Source organism: Thermobia domestica, chromosome 2 (assembly GCF_964235325.1).
Source record: "Thermobia domestica chromosome 2, izTheDome1.hap1.1, whole genome shotgun sequence".
In the NCBI taxonomy this organism is placed as follows: Eukaryota; Metazoa; Arthropoda; class Insecta; order Zygentoma; family Lepismatidae; genus Thermobia; species Thermobia domestica.
In genome coordinates, this window is record NC_137455.1 from 195,232,828 (window position 1) to 195,251,993 (window position 19,166).

Sequence of the window (19,166 nt, forward strand, 5' to 3'; positions counted from 1 at the left end):
GTACATTTAAGTATTTTTTTTTATTTTGAGTTGTTTAATTGTTTTAAAAAATAACATCTCATACGAAGTTTTAAAGAGTCAACCTGGTATATAAAAAAAAAGAAATTCTTGAGTTTTACGTCCCACGGTTATGCCGGTCAGGCTAAAGGAGACGGTGATTATGAGAAAGAATGAAAATTGTGGAATGAAGAAAGTGAGAGGAAACGGGAGAACCCCGAGAAAACCCACGAGCACGGTGTTTGTCCACCACAAAGTCCACACGGCGCGAGCTGGGATCGAGCCAGGGACCCCAAGCACCGGAGGTGAACGCTCTATCACTGAGCCACCGCGCCCCCTCAATCTGATATAGAAGTCGTTAGGTGCTAAGTCCCGTCTTACTACACACAAGATATATATAAACAAAAATTAAAACCGAATATTTAGTAATAGTCTATATATAATAACAAACTGGAAATAATAGACTGATAAGTGAAGGACATCGCTAAATAAATCCATGAAGTTAAGGAATTTTATACTAATGAAAAAAAAAAGTACCGAAGCAGTTGTTTTTTTTTAATACCTATTTCCAATTGTTACTGTATTTCGATTTATTGTCTTATATTTTACGAAACACTTACAATGTATAAATTTCTTGATTACACAAACTACCATGCCACTTGAGTTGAAAGAGTGTTTCACGTATATGGTTCACTGAAATTATGAAATTTGTAGCAGTAAAATGTAGTAGATTGGTCGTTGCTGTAGTTCAGTATCGCTTTTCAGCATCAACCCTATATGGAACGTGAACAATTGAGGTACAGTTTAAGATTAAATTTGGCCCATCGTAATATTCAAGTTACAAGGCTCTCGTATCGGAAATCAAACTCGGGACAAAGGTCATCAGAAAAACGAAGAATAAAAACGTGATCGAACTATAGCTTAAAGAACATGAAGGTTCATTGCCACAAAAACGAAAGGACATCATTCGAACGTTTGTGCCAAACTAACCAAATCGGAGATGATACATCCTACTTCCTGTAGAACTTTTCCCATCTCAGTCTAATCTCTTCGCAATGGCTTTCCCTGGGCTAGAGCGCTCACTTCTGGTACGCGTAAGTGGAATCCATGGTTCAATCTCAGCTCTCACCAAGTCCAGCTTTATGGTGGACAAAACACCTTGTATGTTGCGTATTTTCTAGGAGTCCTCCCGCTTTCATCATCATCATTATCGTCTCCCTAATAAAAATAGCCTCGGAGCATAATCGTAGGACGTTAACTTAAAAAATAAATAAATACATACATAAATGAAATGAAAGGGGAGTACCTCGATATGATGTTGTCCAGCACAAACTTACTTGGACGGAGATCGAATCAAGGACCCCACGCACCAGAGGTAAGCGCTCTACCCCGAGTAAATAAATAAATAAAACAATAAACAAACAAAGAAACAATGAGTTTCTAACATGAACTCCATACACATTGCGAGTTCCCAATATGAGCGAGATGTACCGCCACTAGTTTCCTCCTTTAATTACTCGTATAATAGGCGCATATACGTAGTTTCTGTTTTACGTAATTTTCCCCAATCACTCGTTCGTTCATGTCTTTTGGCTCCAAACATTTCCCATAATACTTTATTTTCAATTGTTGTCAGCTTGTGCTTATCCCGTCGTGTTAATGACCAATCTTCGCATTCATATAATACTATTGACAGTTTTATCCTCTTCTGGATGTTTGTCTTGCTCGCCTTGAGAGCAGGAGTCCTATTTTATTCCCGGTAAGTAGTAGGTTAACGTCTCATATATCCCTAGTACTGAAAAGGAACATTAAACTCCAAATCAAGCAATCGATCTCTTAGAGATTTTGAATTTTAGCTTCCTAAATGTTTATCACGACATAAGGGTTTTATGAGTTAAACAATTGAATGTGCATTAGCGAATAAAAGTATTATACTGTGTCATCGTTACACTGCATCTGCCATTCGTCTTTATCTTTATTTGATTATTGACAATCATAAACTTCTTTTCTTTCTTCATAATCACAAATTTATTTAAAAAAAAAAAAAAACGTTTAGAACGTTAGGTACTACGTAGTTACTGAAAATATGCCTGTGTCTGTCAATCGCACACCCAGAATTTTTTTGTTGGAGGATCAGTACTACAAGATACAACGTCTATGTAATATTGAAAGTGTTATTTTTACATCCGAGAAAACGATAAGTAATTTCGAAGTACTTCCTTCTATGATCTCAGAAAATAAACAAATGATAAAACTAAATTGTTCTTATAAGAAAGAGTAGTGTATTCGATCAAATCTTTAGGCCACATTAATCATTTTTCTGTTAAAGCAAGTATTGTTTTATTCAGGAAGTCGCATTACTAAGATTGGACGGGGTCCAGGCCGGGTGGACCTCTCGTGAATGAGCCCCTCCTGCAGACAAAGCACAAGTATCAAAAAAAGTTACGAGGTCTCTTGACGGGGAAGAGGGAGAGCCGGACTGTGGATCCCCTCTGTAGATGCGCCCTTGATGCCTTTTATTTGGGATAGGTCGAAGTAGTCCTTGAATGATTTGGGGATAAGGCTTCACACCTTATTGACTTCGACATTTACAGGTTGCGATGTCTTTAAACTATATAACTTCGAGTTCTCAACAAAACACTTTCTGTAAACTTTTTTTTTTTTTTTTTTAAGTTCAGCACTACGCCTTAGCCGCGTTTTTCTTCGTTTCCTCGAGTACTCATTTTATAGACGCTGAATAAATCCTTGAACTGTTTTCGAAGGATAAAAGAACGGAAATAAGCCCATCCCTATCGGGAATCGAATTCTGAGCTTCTGCTTAGTAGGTAGTCACCTTACTGATTGCACCACCGCAGCTTTACCTAGGTATTTGATTTTAAAAACAATAAAACTTACCTAGGTACGCAAGTATAGATTTAACTAGAATAGTACATTTTGTCTTCTCCCTCTACGAGTCTTCGAATTGCGTTTGCCCTACTGCGAGTCGAACTTGACATTGTCATTGGCAGTTTTGTACCAGTAATTTCATAGAGGAGACTTCAAGGAAGTATTGTGTAATAGTTTTCAGTGGATAACAACTACAAAGTTAATCATTAATAACTTTTTTGCCTGGATTTCAATGAATTATTTTGATACATGAGTTATTAGGGAATAGAAGGATCCTAGGATATGTTAAAGGTCATCATTCTGTTACCTATATGAACTTTGCGTCGAAGTTAGTGTAATATCTAATTAATACTTATTAGTCATCAGAGCTGTAGGGAATTCGAGGACGAGCCTAGTGGAACGAGTGTTTCAACTTGGAATCCACTAAATAGGAAGTAAACTTCATATTGGCTATAGCACTACAAAAAGCGTGTGTCTCGTGTTGTTCGTAAGCTAGAAGTTTTCAAGTGAGACGCCTTCCATAGAAACAGAATTTTGATTAAATGCTAAATATTTCATACTAAAAAACTAGTTTACATATGAAACTTTGTACGCATGTATAGAGCACGCGTGTATATGCAGCTTCACTGCACGTTTTACGAGTTTACTCGAAACTAAGTGAAATGGATGTGGCGAATTTTGATACTAGGAGCCTCAAATGAAAAATTTTCTTTAATGAAATGCTATACTAGCAGAGCGCTTTTTCGTATGTTTATTAGATAAAATGGTAAATCATATTGAAATCATAAAATGGTAAATCACAAGAAGCGAACAGCTTCTTGACTTGTGGTAGGACAAGGCCGTATTTGGAGAAGGATAGATGTTAAGGGTCAGAATCTCTGCCTAAAATCTCAAGGTTACGCTGATAAAATGACATTTTAAATATTTTTGTTCTTTTCAAGAACTACTACTCCTTTCGTTTTCTAAAAATTATATTTGTATGTACAGCCTTAAAACACCGTGATTACAAACTTTAAAATAAGTTTGAAAAATAGTTTAATCCGTTTCATTATCTTAGCAGTTCTTCAAACGATAAGATGTATCGTTTGTACTCTTTAAAATAAACATTTACAAAGTGCTCGAGAAAGATTTTTGTAAAAGAATGGACCGACTTATATGACATCTAAAGTAGTGATACGTTGTGTAACAACTTTTTTCTTGTCAGTTAAGTTGTGTACTTATTGTGTTAGTTTATATTTGAGTTTGGCTTAAGAACACCTGCCCTCCTGTCTCAAAGCTGAACAAGAATGTGGTTTTTAAAAATATTTGTTCGGACAGATTGCTTGTTGTTGTTGTTGTTACTTGAACAAAACAGCCACTACGTAACTACACAGCTGCTGGTTTGTTTCTAACCATCTTGTTGTAACATATGCTAAGCGCGTTGATTTCAAGGAGTTCCTAATTAAATAGCTTTAACGATCTGCAGTTGTCCTTGAAAGATGGACTCAGTGCTTCCTAGAAAGAAGGTGGTTCTCTCCAAACAGAAGCAGTTTGTTTCTAATTTGTAAGCAGTTGAGTAGTCTGTGAAGAAATATACATCCGGAGAGGCATTGTAATAATTCCAAACAAGAAATGGATTGAGATAAACCAGATCGTAAGGTAATATTTACGAAGAATTAATCTGTTGCGTTGGTGCGGCAACAACCAACCAACCCACTTGAGAACAATTATCTCGTACGAGACCTAGGTGAAATTACAACCTTTTCATCGTAGGTTGATTGAAAGTAGAAGACAAGTATGCAAATGTTGAATTATTCTTTCTCTTAAGAGCATCAGCTCTACCTTTCCCCAATGTCTAATGCCTCTATTTTCCTTCCGTGCTTTGGGAAACCGCGCGGATGGTCAATGACCTAGTGAGAAAAGCCGCTTTAAAGCAATTCAATACCGTACTACATACACCGATATTTTAGTATGGTATTTAATCTATATAACTTATTCCTTCGAAAGCAACTTCTATTAATATTTTGGTCAGTACTTATTTCATACTTTCCTCATTAGTACTGATCTTTATATTTTTCAACATTAACCTATTATTCTTCTTAAACAATTTCTAGTTTCCCTCTCTGTGCTTTAATATATTCCGAATTTCGGTATAACCATTACTAGGTTAAGTCCTATATGTAGATTTTTCGTTTTAGATGTTACAGCATTCCATCCTATTCTTCGAGGGGTCATCCAAGCTACTCATTAAGTACTTATAATGAAAAAAGATTATAAAAAAGGAAATTTTATTATTATTATTATTATTATTATTATTATTATTATTATTATCTGAATCTGGGCTATCTACACAGGACATTATTCTAATATAAGCATGAATATCCTTCAATATCCTTCCTACCTCATATAAGTCCATATCCGAATACGCTCAATGTTTGTCAACCCGTTGTACGTAGCACTTCTACTGGTTGCCTAACTCAAGGATATCAATCTTAGTAACTTCCTAGCGACAATGTTAGTCTTAAGGGCTCAAAACGACCCCTAAAACGTTGAATAGAAAAAATGACACGTTGTTTGAACATTTGAATAAGAACTGGCAAATCTAGACAAAATTTGGTATAGAATCCCTAGCCGTCCGAATAATAGCAAACAGAAAGTGGCCACATAAATGCAGCATTTTTATATATAGATTATTATTATCTGTTATAAAGCGAACTCGAATTTGTGTGTAACCTCATCAGTAGAGCAACCCACATTATGCTTTATTTTTTGTTTAATTGTACATTATTTTTTTTTTCCAAATTATGCTTTATTGTTAATTTCAATCATTGTTTTACATTAATCGTGTATAATGTATAATAATTACTATATATTAAATATTCTAAATATCTTGATCTATTTATTAATATTTTATGCAACCAGTTTCTTTCATATTTAATGAACATTCTACTTAATGCACTGTAAAGAGATATACTTTACTCGAGTCAGTTTTTTATCACTTGTGTGCGACTTAGAGGCGCATGTATACAGAAAGGGAAAGTAAAAGATGCCACCAAGAACTACAGAAAGTGCACAAGTTAAAGAGGTACATATAACAATACAGTATGGAGTTCCTGTGTACTATTTATTGTTGGCGAAAAGTTTTCTTCTTTTCCTTTTTTCTTTTCTACACATCGAAAGATTACACCTAAAAGTTTACAGCAATAAAAATAAGCTTTTCATTGTTGCATTGGTATGTTATCAATTATTTTTCATTCTAAATATTGGTTTTAAAAAATATTAATACAGTATGTTAAATTTACAGTTTTCCAAGAATTGTGCTATATATTTTAAATTATGCTTTATGCAATTACTAAAATTATGCTTTATTATGTTTTTAAAATTAGTTTCTTCTGGACCCTTAGACAACCACAACCATATTCAAGGTACCAACCATATGTGTAAATTGCTCTTATGATTTTTATGCTTTTTGTGCTTTTGTGTTGCTCTACTCATCAGAAATAACTACTGAATCAATTAAAGTGATTACCTTCCCAAGGATCTTATGATATTACATTGATTATTTTCGATATGAGAGTGAGGGAGGGAGTAGTGACACGGAGAAATAATCGAAAACGACCTAATATATATATATTAGTTTTCAATTCATAGTTTTCGGAATCGGTGAGATGAATAGTAGCTCTCCTGATGCCGTTTTAAATAAAAATTAATCTCTTATGGGCATGGGGTATGAGAAGTTGGTTTGGAAAGGAGGTAATGTGTAAAAATAATCGAAAACGACCTATATTAGTGTTCAATCCATAGTTTTTTGGGGCTCTCTGAGTTGAATAGTGTGACTTTCGATGCTATTTAAGTGTAAGCTCAGCCCCATCAGAATGGGGAATGGGAGTGAGAAAAGGTGGTGGATGGAGTGGGAATTGGATGACATTCTTGATTTATCATTACATTTTAATAAATTAATTAATTTATTTGGAGTTCGACGTCTCATTACAATTTCATTGATGCTAAGGGTGGAGAAATTGAAATACTGTCCATAAATCGATTCTGCATTTGCGCAGAAGGGATATTTCAGTTAGTTATTAGCCTGTGTTTTTGATTTTCAATAAAGAACTGGAAATGGTGTTGCCAAATACTAATTAGTACTTGGACTCAGGGAAATTTCCTCAATCTAGGGAGATTTGGCACAAAAATTTAGCAAACAGAGACAAAGAGAAATTTTAGGGGCAAAATAGTGAAATCCAGGGAAATTGTCGTAGATCGAATTTTATGTTCCCATTTTCCTTCTACCTTCTATTGGAAACAAAAGAACCGATAAGCCTAAATCTCCTTCCTTTTCTTAGATGTTCACCTCTTTTGAGATATTGGCAAATGAGCCCCCGTTCCCCGTGTTGGTTTCTGTTCAAAATGTGTTCATTTGAAATGGATACATAAGTAATTTCTACCGAAAAGAAATTTACTGTATGTAAGTATAAATATATTCAATTGGTTGATCAATTAGATTGGGTGTACTCGCTTTTATCAGGAGTAAGGCTCTCTATAAGAGAGATTTATAATTTAAAGTAGGATCGGAATCAATGCAATTCATTTGATGCTCTCCCCCATTGCGAATCCGATCCGGGACCTCATGTATCAAAAACACACAATCTAACCAATAGACTAGTGAACCATATACATAGAATGACATTGGAAAGTATGACCTTATTAAAAAAAAAAAAGTTGTATTTGGCTCATTTATTTATTATATATATGGAAATGCATATTTTTTATGAGTACGTATATACTATTGTAATAAGTGGAGAAAGACTACCATTTACCAGGGGCGGATCCAGGACCGACTTCTGGGGGAGTGGTGGGTTGTCATACTGCTACTTTTAAGGGCTCCAAACACTGGGATGGGCTTTATTTATATATATAAAATAAGAAAGTTTCCTCTTTGGGGGGGGGCGATCGCCCCCCCCCTGGATCCGCCCCTGCCATTTACAAATTAAAGGAAATTTAAGTTGAAAGGAAATGAAAATTGTCTCTGAAAATTTACGAACACTAGAGCAGTGACGTTTATTCTCTACTCCAGTTTTCTATTGTGTTTTTTCAGTCTGTTGATAGAAACCAACAGAAATTTGAATGCTGGGAAAATTTTAAACTAAGATAGCGAACTCATGCGACGTAATTTGTTTCTTTATTTAAGCAACAGGCAACAACAACCTTAAACACAAACAACATAGTTATCGATTAAAATTATTTATTATGATCACCCTATAAGATTATAATGTTAATCCGTTCGTCATGATAACTCTTGAACGAAAGCGAATTAAATTTTATTTATTTATTTATTTTATTTATTTATTGCAATAGATAGCTAGAGCTATTATCTCACCCGAGTATGTTAATGGAGTCAGTCCATTAACATTTTCACAGGTAACGGTGATTTTAATGGTGGCTACCCATATCCTATACCCATATGCTGATTTTCAAATTGTATTTTTTAAGGCTAACAATCTTTGGTTTAACCTCACGTATTTGGGGTATGAGAGAGTGTATAAAATTGACCGCTTCAACTACGAGCGTAGATTCATTATCACACATTCAAGTTTCGCGTAATTTTCTTTAATGTTGGAAATTGTTCAGTTAGACGCGTAATTGATAAGCTACAGACTTTTTATTATATAAGAGTAAATGCTAGTGAGAAATAAAAAAAATTATCTTGAATGATTGTATTGATAAACTGCAATTTTCGTTTCTGACGTTAACTTTACACATTCGATGTTATTTAACTTGTACCAAGATCCAAACCTATGAGTAAATTCGTTATTATCAGTAAATATGTAATTGATAGGACAATAGCCACGTAGACAAATAATTACTTATTAATCCATTAAACTGTCCAGAAAAGTCCGAAGGCTTTTACGTTCTCAAGTCTTGAGTACAGATGCTAAGTCACCTTGTATCATGCATAATTTTCGTTTCCTTTTTATTATTGGCCTCTTTTATTGTTGCATTTATTGCCATAGTTAATAAGCCTATGACGTCATGACTTTCTCTTTGCGATAGATTATAGCATTGCCACCAGTAAGAACGTAACTATGATCGGGTGTGGTACGTACCCACTTTTCTTTCAAGTTGTGGTTAGTTGCTCCCACATGCGTTCCTTATAGGTTATTACGCTCCCACATCTCGCAGTTCTTATAATTTTTGTGTTTTCTCTTTCTTGATCTCTTCTTTAGCCCTGATAATGTAGATCGGACAGGTGAACCGCTGAGGTTTGGACAAGCGTTTACGCTATGCCTAGCTGGGACAAAGAGTGACGAGGTAAGTATTCTTATGATTGTATATCCTCTTTCTTTCACACATTTACGTTTTTTCTTTAACATTATGCCGAGGCGCAAGCGCCAGCATGCATACATATATACTCACTGCTATACACCGGAACTCTTTAATTGAAGTGCCTACTTTAAACTGTGGGAAAGCTGAAGGTAGCTGATGAGAAACCTGCGAGAGTTGGTGGGGAGGCCAGGGTTTCCTTACAAGAAATGGATGGCTGCTCACGCTTGAGCTTTTCAGTGTTAATGTAAGAGACCTTTGGAAAACATTCTGCGTACGTCTGTGGTAGCTCAGTGACAGTGTCTCATAAAGCAATGCGTGTGTACATTATGGCAGTATGGAATGATTGTCACAAGAATGTAGGCCTAATTTATTTTTATCTGGCAGGTAGGCAATACTTTATTATTGTTATCATTATTACCTGTATATTAGCCTGGCATTACTGTATTTTATTAGTGAAAGAGACAACACATGTAAAACATCAAGTATATCAAATTAAGATTTGAAGACATTGGTGTGGGTTAAGCTGCATTTTGCTGTATAAAAGGGACAATTTTACTCTGCTTGGTTTGCCCGTTATGGCATCGACTTGCTGAAATAGGTTGGTTGGATTGGAGTTTAGCGTCCCTCTCAATATCGAGGCTATATGAGACGTGAATGTACAGTTTAAGGCGGAATACGAACCACCGTAATGCGTCCAGATTTCTAAGTTCTTCCGCCTGAAATCGAACCCGTGCACCAAAAGTGTGCGGGCTAGGCACTAGATCGACGGCCACAGCATAGTTATAGCTCTACCTGAAAAATTATTAATAAATCAAGTAAATTGTAATCATTGAAAGAATACAGCAAGGAGCATCGTTGAGCCATTTTCTGTTCTTATACGAGTATTTGTGTTTATTTATGTGCTATATGAAACTTTGTTAATGTTTTGTTTCTTCATTTTACTCACATTAGTGTGTCACTGGGTCTAAAATATGTTAATGTTTCAAAAAAGTTTGAGGTGTAAGATTGCTTAGACCTAACATTAGTCTTACGCTTGTTGATTAATTGATTGTTTATAGTTTGTCTTTTTTCACCACCGAATCTGTTCGAAACTGGACATTCTTCTTAAAATAGAAACCAAACAACTATTCGAGTTTTTAAAAGTACGGGTTCCAGTCTGGAGCATGCGAGTTAACCAAAGGCTCATTAGTCTAATGGTTGTGTCTATGCATAGGAATTAAAACATGCAAAAGTACTTACCTTTAAAAAAATGTTTATTTCACATTGAAGGAAATTTCTATTAAAACATGAACAGGTCTGTTATTCTTAGGTTTAGGGAACTGCGTCTTGGAATTTTGACGAGTTGCAGAATTTGCTCACTGTTTTTTGTTCCTGAAATATCCCCATGTTTTATAAGTTCTACTTACGACGGTATTCTATTGAAAAAAATATCTTGTGCAAAATCGAATTAATAGTTAAGAATTTATTTTTCTATTTCAATAGTGTGATTTGAGTTTGAGGTTTACGTCCTTATGCAGCATCGAGGTTATGAGGGACAGGACTTGCTATTAAGGTGAGCTCCGAATCTCGATCAGGGCTTGAACCCGGTGCAGTTGGCATGAGCACAGATAATCATAAAAATCAATCTTCACAGTATGGGCCGTTTCCCATCATACGATCTGCTTCCAGGAGAGATGGATTACAGGAACACATACCGTTCCCGGCTCAATACTGTGGTGTTCTACATGTATCATTATGAAGTCAAGCTCAAGGGTCTACGGTTACTTTTTTTTTTCATTGAAAATTGACAGACAAGTTGTGAATTCAAAAAACATTATACTAAAAACAACAGAGCACTCTACGTCCTAAAGAGTACAGGAAGGAGAAAGTTGAATCCCCATACGATAGAGATAAATTATGATAGCATCTATATATTAAAGCTATATTAAGCACAGATATACAAATTAATCTTCCAAAAATAGGTTAAATACTTCAAGTGACATAGACATACTGTTATTATTTCATGAATAATACAAGGAATACATACTTAAAATATAAGAAACAATATTTTGTTTTTCTACACTTAAAAAAAATCGTAATGATTTCGTGAGTTGCGAGTTTTAATAGTAATAATTTTGTTAGAAGTTGTAATTTTTAACATTTTTTCTGTTCGTTTGTTCAGAACACCTGGTGCTTCCTGTAACGGGTTCTTAATGAATGTTTACATTGATTCGTTAGGACATTCCAAAGACAAGATATTTACTGACCATCTCATTCAAGAGCACACCAAAATATCTTATAAGCTATTTTTTACGAGGTAATTTCGTTAATACTTAAAGATCATAAATAGTACTTGTGTTGATTATCTGGTGATACTGTCAGTTTTATGAATTACTAATGAAAGTTTCTATAAAATTATTTAATTTTTAAGATGTTCATTTCAAATTTATTTTAAAATATGAGGGAACACGTTTTAAAAGTTTTTATCATTGATGGCAATTGTACCTAATCATTTTCATTATCTGTACCCCTCCCGTCATTGGATAATACCTTAAAAAAAAGTGGCTTTGTTAGTCACAGTATAAGATGACGGCTACAAATTGGAATAATGGCCATGGAAATAGATATTTGATAAATCTCGCTATATGTGCACTATACCTAGGTCCAACTTTGCATTTCTTTTGGCGTGCATAGCTTTCTTTGACTCTTTACTACCATCCTATACGAGTGATATGGTGAAATCAGCTAAATATATTTAACTGACTGTATGGCTTAAGGAGATTATTTTCTAATTGATAATATCGTTAGAGAAATATCACAGTTACAAAATTAATAGTAACTTTTCTCCTTCAAGACTTATATGAAAAGGATATTCTGCAAGAACGTTTTCTTTCTTTTTCTCTGTTATATCTCGAAAACTTCAGAGTTGGTTCCACTACAGAAGGGGATTAATGCTTGGGCCCCTTTTCCAAAATAACCTCAAATTGCATTCAAGTCTGAGTTACGAATTTATGAATTTGAAACGATGTTTGATTATTTTGTGTACCTGATATGACTTTGACATGATATACATTTATCATTATTATAATCCAAAAATTGTGTCCCTCGTCGAAATAACAAATACACAAAAATTATATTTAAAAACTACACCCTTTCATTGATACCTTTTTAAAATCTAATTTTATGACATTTTTTTATTTTATTAATTCAGCTTGTTTGGAAACAGTAACTTTTCATAATACTCTATTAATTTTCTCGTGCTCTTAATTTCATTCATCATGTTTTATATGTCACAACTTAAGGCAATTTTCATTGCATAGTAATGAAAATTATTTTAAATTTTAATCTTAATCGATTATTTTGAAGTTAGCTTCAATTTTAACCGTTATTTTTTGACATTATTTTTTAATTTCATCACTTATTTTTTCTTCATTTTAATTTCTAAATTTAATCCGTTAACTTTGCATTAAAATTTCCGCTTTTAGTTTACTATTCGATCTTGTTCTTAGTATACCCAAAGGTCTCTTTTCTTCAGGCTTCTTGACTAGAACATCATTTTTCTTGGTCTACCCAAAGGACTCTTTTTCTCAGGCTTCATGACTAGAACCCTACCCGCACGTATTACCCATACGAGAGACATGCCCCGCTTACTTTATTATCCGTATGATATTCGGTGACGAATATATATTTTAAATTTTTCTATTGTGTAACTTTCTAAATATGCATGTTTCTTCGTCTCTTTTCTACCAAATATTTTCCTCAAAATTAGGTTGCGCACCAAACGAAGAAAACAAGACACTGGTCGATACTAGAAGTATATTTTCAATGTCAAGACGAGAAGGGCACGGTGGGCTCAGTGGTAGAGCGCTTACTTCTGGTAGAGTCCCTGGTTCAATTCCCTGACAAGTAAGTTTGTGTTGGACAAAATCTTGGGGTACTCACGTTTCTTCCCACATTCTCATTCCACTAAGTATTCCATCATTCACTTGCCTTAATCATCCGTTCGTCTTAGCCTCAAAGATATAACCGTAAGACGTTAAACTGAAAGATTTAATTTTAATTTCGAGACGAGACGAATTTCGTAGGTAACATTACTTTCATGTTTCATAATATAAAAACCATAAATTGATCAAATGCTCGTACGAACACAATGAAAAGAATTTATCAACGTTTAAAGATACACAAGTCATTACACAATATAGCTACTCCAATAATAATAAACATTGTTATATCATAATCTTCGTAGACCTCTCGTGACACTGAAGGATTTTGACAACTTCTAGATCAATTAAAAAAAAAAAAAAAAAAAAAGCATCTTTATACAAAAATTTGGCATAGATTTTGTACAAATATTTACAGTTTTGAAGGCATCATATGTTGCAAACAACTTCTTTTCGCGTTGAAAATACATGAAATATACAGTACTGAATATCAAAATCCCTTTATTCCGGTTTAACCCAATTTTCATTTTAATCGAAGCACCATCGGATCCATCAAATTCTGTTAAACGGTATTATAGTGCATATTCATTTTAATGTTTTTCTTGAATATGTTGCTTGATGATTCTTGCACCATGTACAAAGGAGTGCTATGTATGTATTTTTTGGGATGTGCTGCACCAACGATAGTAAGAGTTTTCTTACAAAATGTTAGTTAAGATTACACACACACACACACATTTAGTTTTGCTTTGAGTTACAGGTTTAATCACCTGCAAAGAATCTTGCTTTAGCATGTTAAAGAAAGTCTTTTAGAAAATTGTTGACAATATAAGTGGGAGCACGTTTCGAAAATCTAATAAGAAGACAGGGAAGTTCATTGAAATCACTCCACTTGAATATGTTTTCATGTTTGAAGAGGTATACTTCACTCTTTAGAATATTCACGCACTGACTTTTCAGACTTCTTTAGTTACTGGAACTTGAGAACTGTCACTCATGTTTTATTTACATCTTGAAAAAAAAGAGCTCTCACTGTTTTGAAAGAAATCATGAGCAATTCAACATTACGTTGCAAGAAATTTAAATATCTCTCCACCCTTTGAGCCTTAAAATTTAAACAAAATTTAAATTTTGCTATGTCACTAGTCATGCTTTGAGTGTTTTGTCAATATGTAGCCATTTAAAAATATGAAGGATTTATTGTGTTCACTAGGATGTTAGATCTTGTTTACGATAGTTAATGACATGCTGGTCTTACAAGTGAAATCAAGTGCCATTAATTTGTAACATTTTTGCATAGTAAGTATTTATTTCACAGGTTTTATCCAATAATGGTACTTTTAAAATCGTATAAACGAACGTTACATATGTAGCTGTAACTGGTGTTGAATATGCACTCCAAATATTTTTCCAAATCAAACGTTTTAGTTACGATGTTAAAAAATAAGCCCACGATTTTGTCGCAATGGTTTCCGTGGATCTTCAGTATCTTAATGACTAAAAGCGCTTGTCTTAGTCTACACAATCATTATTTACTTTTATTTTAATTCACATTCCGTGCCGTGTTAATACGATTGATCTTTGGCAAGATATAGATGGTATTTTACTTAGTAACCATTAATATTTTTTGTATTCCTCACTTCAAAGAAATATCAACTGACCAAGAGTATGTGATACCGTACGGTATTTGCAAGGAACTCAATGTTTAGCCTCTTATGGACCAAATGCTTAGAACGAGATAAACTAAAACCGTTGAAAGGAAAAGGAAGAAAAGAGAACATCCACATAGTACTGTAATTCTAGAAAATAAAGTAGCTCATAAGTGATAAATCATGGCAAGAAAGTTCAATAGAAATCAATAGATTCTAGATTCGAAATTTGATCGGATGATCATCTATGTTTTCATTATTTGTCACGTCAAGCTATTCTCAGATGATCACTTAGTTAAGAACCGTGGTTCTCTTTCTAGAAGGTGTCTTGTAGGATAAAGGAGACTTGAATAAAAGATTAAAGAATTTCTTAGTCCTATGACTGAAGATGGTGGGAAATACCCCAGGAAAATCGATGGTATTATATATTATCATCAACTTTCGTGGGTCGGGATAGAATCAAAAACCTTTAATGTCAGAGGTGAGTGCCGTGCCACTTTTCTTTTCTTGTTTTTTATTTGGTCAGTGCATTAGAGCAAGAATATCTAGTTCTGCACTGGCTTAGTGCTTTCCGCCGAGTTTGATACATTAATAAAGCATTTAAGTAATTAAAGAGGACTGTTAAATTTTGCAACGTCATTACCTTCTGCTTTTCAAAAAATGTTAGTAAAAATAACCAATGCTTTTTTAAATGTTCCATGTAATTAAACAGTTAATTGCCTGAATTCTTAGATTGTGAGGGAGAACTAGATAGAAAAATTGTTCGTCAAATGTCATCGATAGCAAAAATTATCTGTGAAAGTTTATGTAATTTTTGAAAATAAATTTAATTATGTGGAACTTTCTATGTTGATAGGAGTGACACAAGGTATCCATACAACGTTCAGTACGTCTATTTTATACGTGTGGATGCTTAGATTGGTTGGTAGGATTAGGGCTTAGCGTTCCCTTTCAGCAGCGAGGCTATATGAGACGTGGACCTACAGCTTAACGTGGGATCCGAACCACATGGGCACCCGTCAGGAATTGAATTCGAGTTTCCCACTCCGAAAACGCACACTAACCATATTGCGACAAAAGATTTTAGATCTCCAGAAGACATGTGATGATGTTAATTGTTTGGATACTCGTGAATGTCTGAAGTCATAGAAATACAACATGATACATGTTTGGGAATATAATTAATATCCTTGAATGGCCAGTTTATATGTATTAAAATTAAAAACCTGTGGACGTCATTTAAATATCATAAAGTTTGAACAGTACGAAAATTAGATATTTATTGGACGTTCTGATGATGCATTGGTTGTAAATTGCGAGCCCATACTATGAAAGAGAGACGCATATTATAATTTCAAGCACTTAGAACTAGCCTATACGTATTCAGATAACTAATATATATATATATATATATATATATATATATATATATATATATATATATATATATATATATATATATATATATATCAGAACTAAAGATTGGTACTTATTATTTTCCATTCTGAAAGTTTGTCAGACAAAAATATCATTATGGTTCCTTATATCAGGCAAATCAAGTGATGACTGAGTTACGTCATGATTGAGTCCTTGATTTTTTTAAACAGATAATATAGACAGATCGGAAACACTAACAATTTTGTGTATTCCACATAGTTTTCATGGAAATAAATAAAACTTGGATAAAGCACCAACAGTTTAATTTATTTAATTACTAACAATTTTGCTTGAGGCCGAATTCATGAGCTTTTTCAGCAATAAATGGCTAAAGCAGTTATCTTGGGCAAGTTGGTTAATTGAATCAATCTATTAGGGTCTTCACGGGTAACGTTACTTTAACGATGGATATCCATATCTCGTTTGAAATATATCGTTCAAAGCATGGTAGCAAAGAAACGTTGGTTGCCTATAATAAAAGGATATAATTTTCCTTACTGCAATGTCCCATTCACGGAATCACGTGATCTACTATACTGTCTTTAACAGAATTTATTTATTCTTAGCGTTTGTAAAAAATCAATCTTATAAAAGGGGCTAAAAATTAAACGTCCATTGTAATTTTCTTAAAAGCAATAAACTATATACACCTAGGATATTAAGGAAGAAGCCTTGTAGGAATTGTACAATGCTATTAGATAAATTAATAAATTAGTGAGACGTTATTTTTCATTGTGAGTCTGATTGTGATGTTATAATTTATAGGTGTTGAAAATTCAGCACAATATGAATTATCCTGAAATCAACCATTCATAAATATTCAACGATATTTTATAAATATTAAATTAATTGTCTACTTTTTAAAATTATCTGAATGTTCTTGTTAACAAAATGTGGAAAAAATAGGTGGAGAACATAGTCTAGAGCCGAATATTATACATATTGTGATTTTGGACATAGAAAATTGCTAGATGTATATAAAGCTAACCAGAAAGATGAATTACACACCACACAGCGGCGAAATATCAATTACGTTTATGTCAGTCATATATGGGAATGATACAGTGGTTAACTGACGTTTAAAGCACAACAAACCATAGAAGTTTTTCTCTTTTTAACTAAAACAATGTGAAATCCAGGACAAGTTATCCTCACCTCCATGTCATTCTTCTGGGGCATATTACCTTGCAGTTTTCAAGGTGAGATTTATACTGTGCTTTGGAAGTGAGATCAGCAGTTAAATGATGGATTCGTCAAGTTCACCGTCGTTAACTATCTGTTAACCCATAAACGTCTAAGTGACCTTTACCTACTTTATTGTGAATACTTGCCAGGAATGACTTTTTCTTTGTTGATTGCTTAATGAAGCTTTCTACATAAATCTCTATCATTTCTGTGCTTACTCTTCTGAATTAAGGCGGATTGAATAATTTGAATATTATTCATTCTTATTTGGAGTTACCTTCAGTTTCTCTCCTCAGTGTCCTTAATCAACATCAGTAGGCAATCTCGAAGCTTTGGTGTAGTAGAATCCCTTTGCTTGATTTCTGTGAATTTCAATTTAGTACAAGAAAGACATTTCTAATTTCAAGAAATAAATTCTGTAATATATTTTCAATGCATCCATCATGGATTTCTGTGTTCAGTATACAAAACTAAAATTACTGTTACTTCCTCAGGGCGGCTATAATCTACTAATGAAGTATGTACTTATCGTGTGAGTATTTAAATGTGTGAAATTTAAAGTAATAACCAGTGGCGTATCTAAGGGGGCTTCCAGGCTTAAGCCCTCCCCAAAATTTTATTTACTATTTTAAAGTAAATGAAATATCTGGCATAATTTTCACATTCCCAGGAATAAAGTTATCAAAGCCCTCTGAAACAAAATCGTAAATACGCTACTGGTAGTAATAATAATAAATTTGTATAATTAAAATACTCTAATTTCCTTTTTAAAATTAGCACCACTTTTCACTTTCATATGTTTGTTGATTTATTTGGAGTTTAGCGTCCTTTTCAGTCTCGAGAGTATACAAGACATGAATCCAGAAGCTAAACGTAAGAACCTAACTGTATGGACTCCCGCAGGGCATCGAACTCTGGTCTCTCACTCCGAAAACGCGTATGATAACCATTCAGCTACGAGGAAGTTCCACTTTTATATGACTCATAATGTCCTTATATTTCCAATGTGCCACTGTTTATACATTCACCAGCCAAAATATTATGACTACCTGCTACGTTACTCACGAAGTCGTTGGGCTGACGTAAGAAGCACGGAGCACAGAAGAACTGCTTGCCAGACGGTGGCACGATGTCACTTGATCAGTCAGTTATGCTTGTAGAATGGGGAAGGCCAAGAGAGCATCTTGGAAACAGCGCGACTTCTCGGATATTCGCGAACTGCCATGGTTAGTGTTTTCCTAAGTTGGGATTAGGATGGAAAAACTAGCACCAAACAAGTCATGGGGAGACCATATTCCACTAAAAATGTCGGACGTTGTTGATTGTCGAGGTTGGTAGAAGAGGATAAGACGCAAACAACAGATTTTAACAGTGAACGAAGGGCAGGTGTCTGTGAGCACACGTATAACCGTACAATGTGTGATATGAGCTTCCGCGGCCGACGTCCAACACGTGTACCAATATTAACCACATGGCATCATCGATAACTACTGGGATGTGCACGTGCCCAAAGTCTTGGAGGACAGAGCAATGGCACAACGTTGCATGGTCTGTTGAATCACGATACTGACTTAATCACATTAATGGCCGGGTTAGAATTCTCGTCTTCCAGAGGAACAGTTTCTTGACGTGCACAGTAGGGTAACAACAGATCGGTGTTGGCTCCATTATGAGTTAGGGAACCTTTACATGGTCTTCCATGGACCCGGAGAGCACCACGACTGCTTCTAGCTATCGGCAGGTTATTTCCAATCATTTACATGCATTTCTATCGGGTATATTTCCAGCTGGA

General features: G+C 34.3%; 1 protein-coding gene across 2 annotated transcripts in view; it reads left to right on the forward strand.

Annotated features, from left to right (window-relative positions):
- Positions 1–19,166, forward strand: part of LOC145678347 (cilia- and flagella-associated protein 161-like) — a 228,209-nt gene that overhangs the window by 151,487 nt on the left and 57,556 nt on the right. For both annotated transcript variants that reach the window (XR_014130364.1, XM_081748388.1), the window contains exon 4: positions 9,084–9,168. Coding sequence is in view for 1 of the 2 variants with exons in the window: in XM_081748388.1 (XP_081604514.1) it covers positions 9,084–9,168 (85 nt within the window). In the remaining variant the exon portion in view is untranslated. The remainder of the gene's footprint in view (positions 1–9,083; positions 9,169–19,166) is intronic.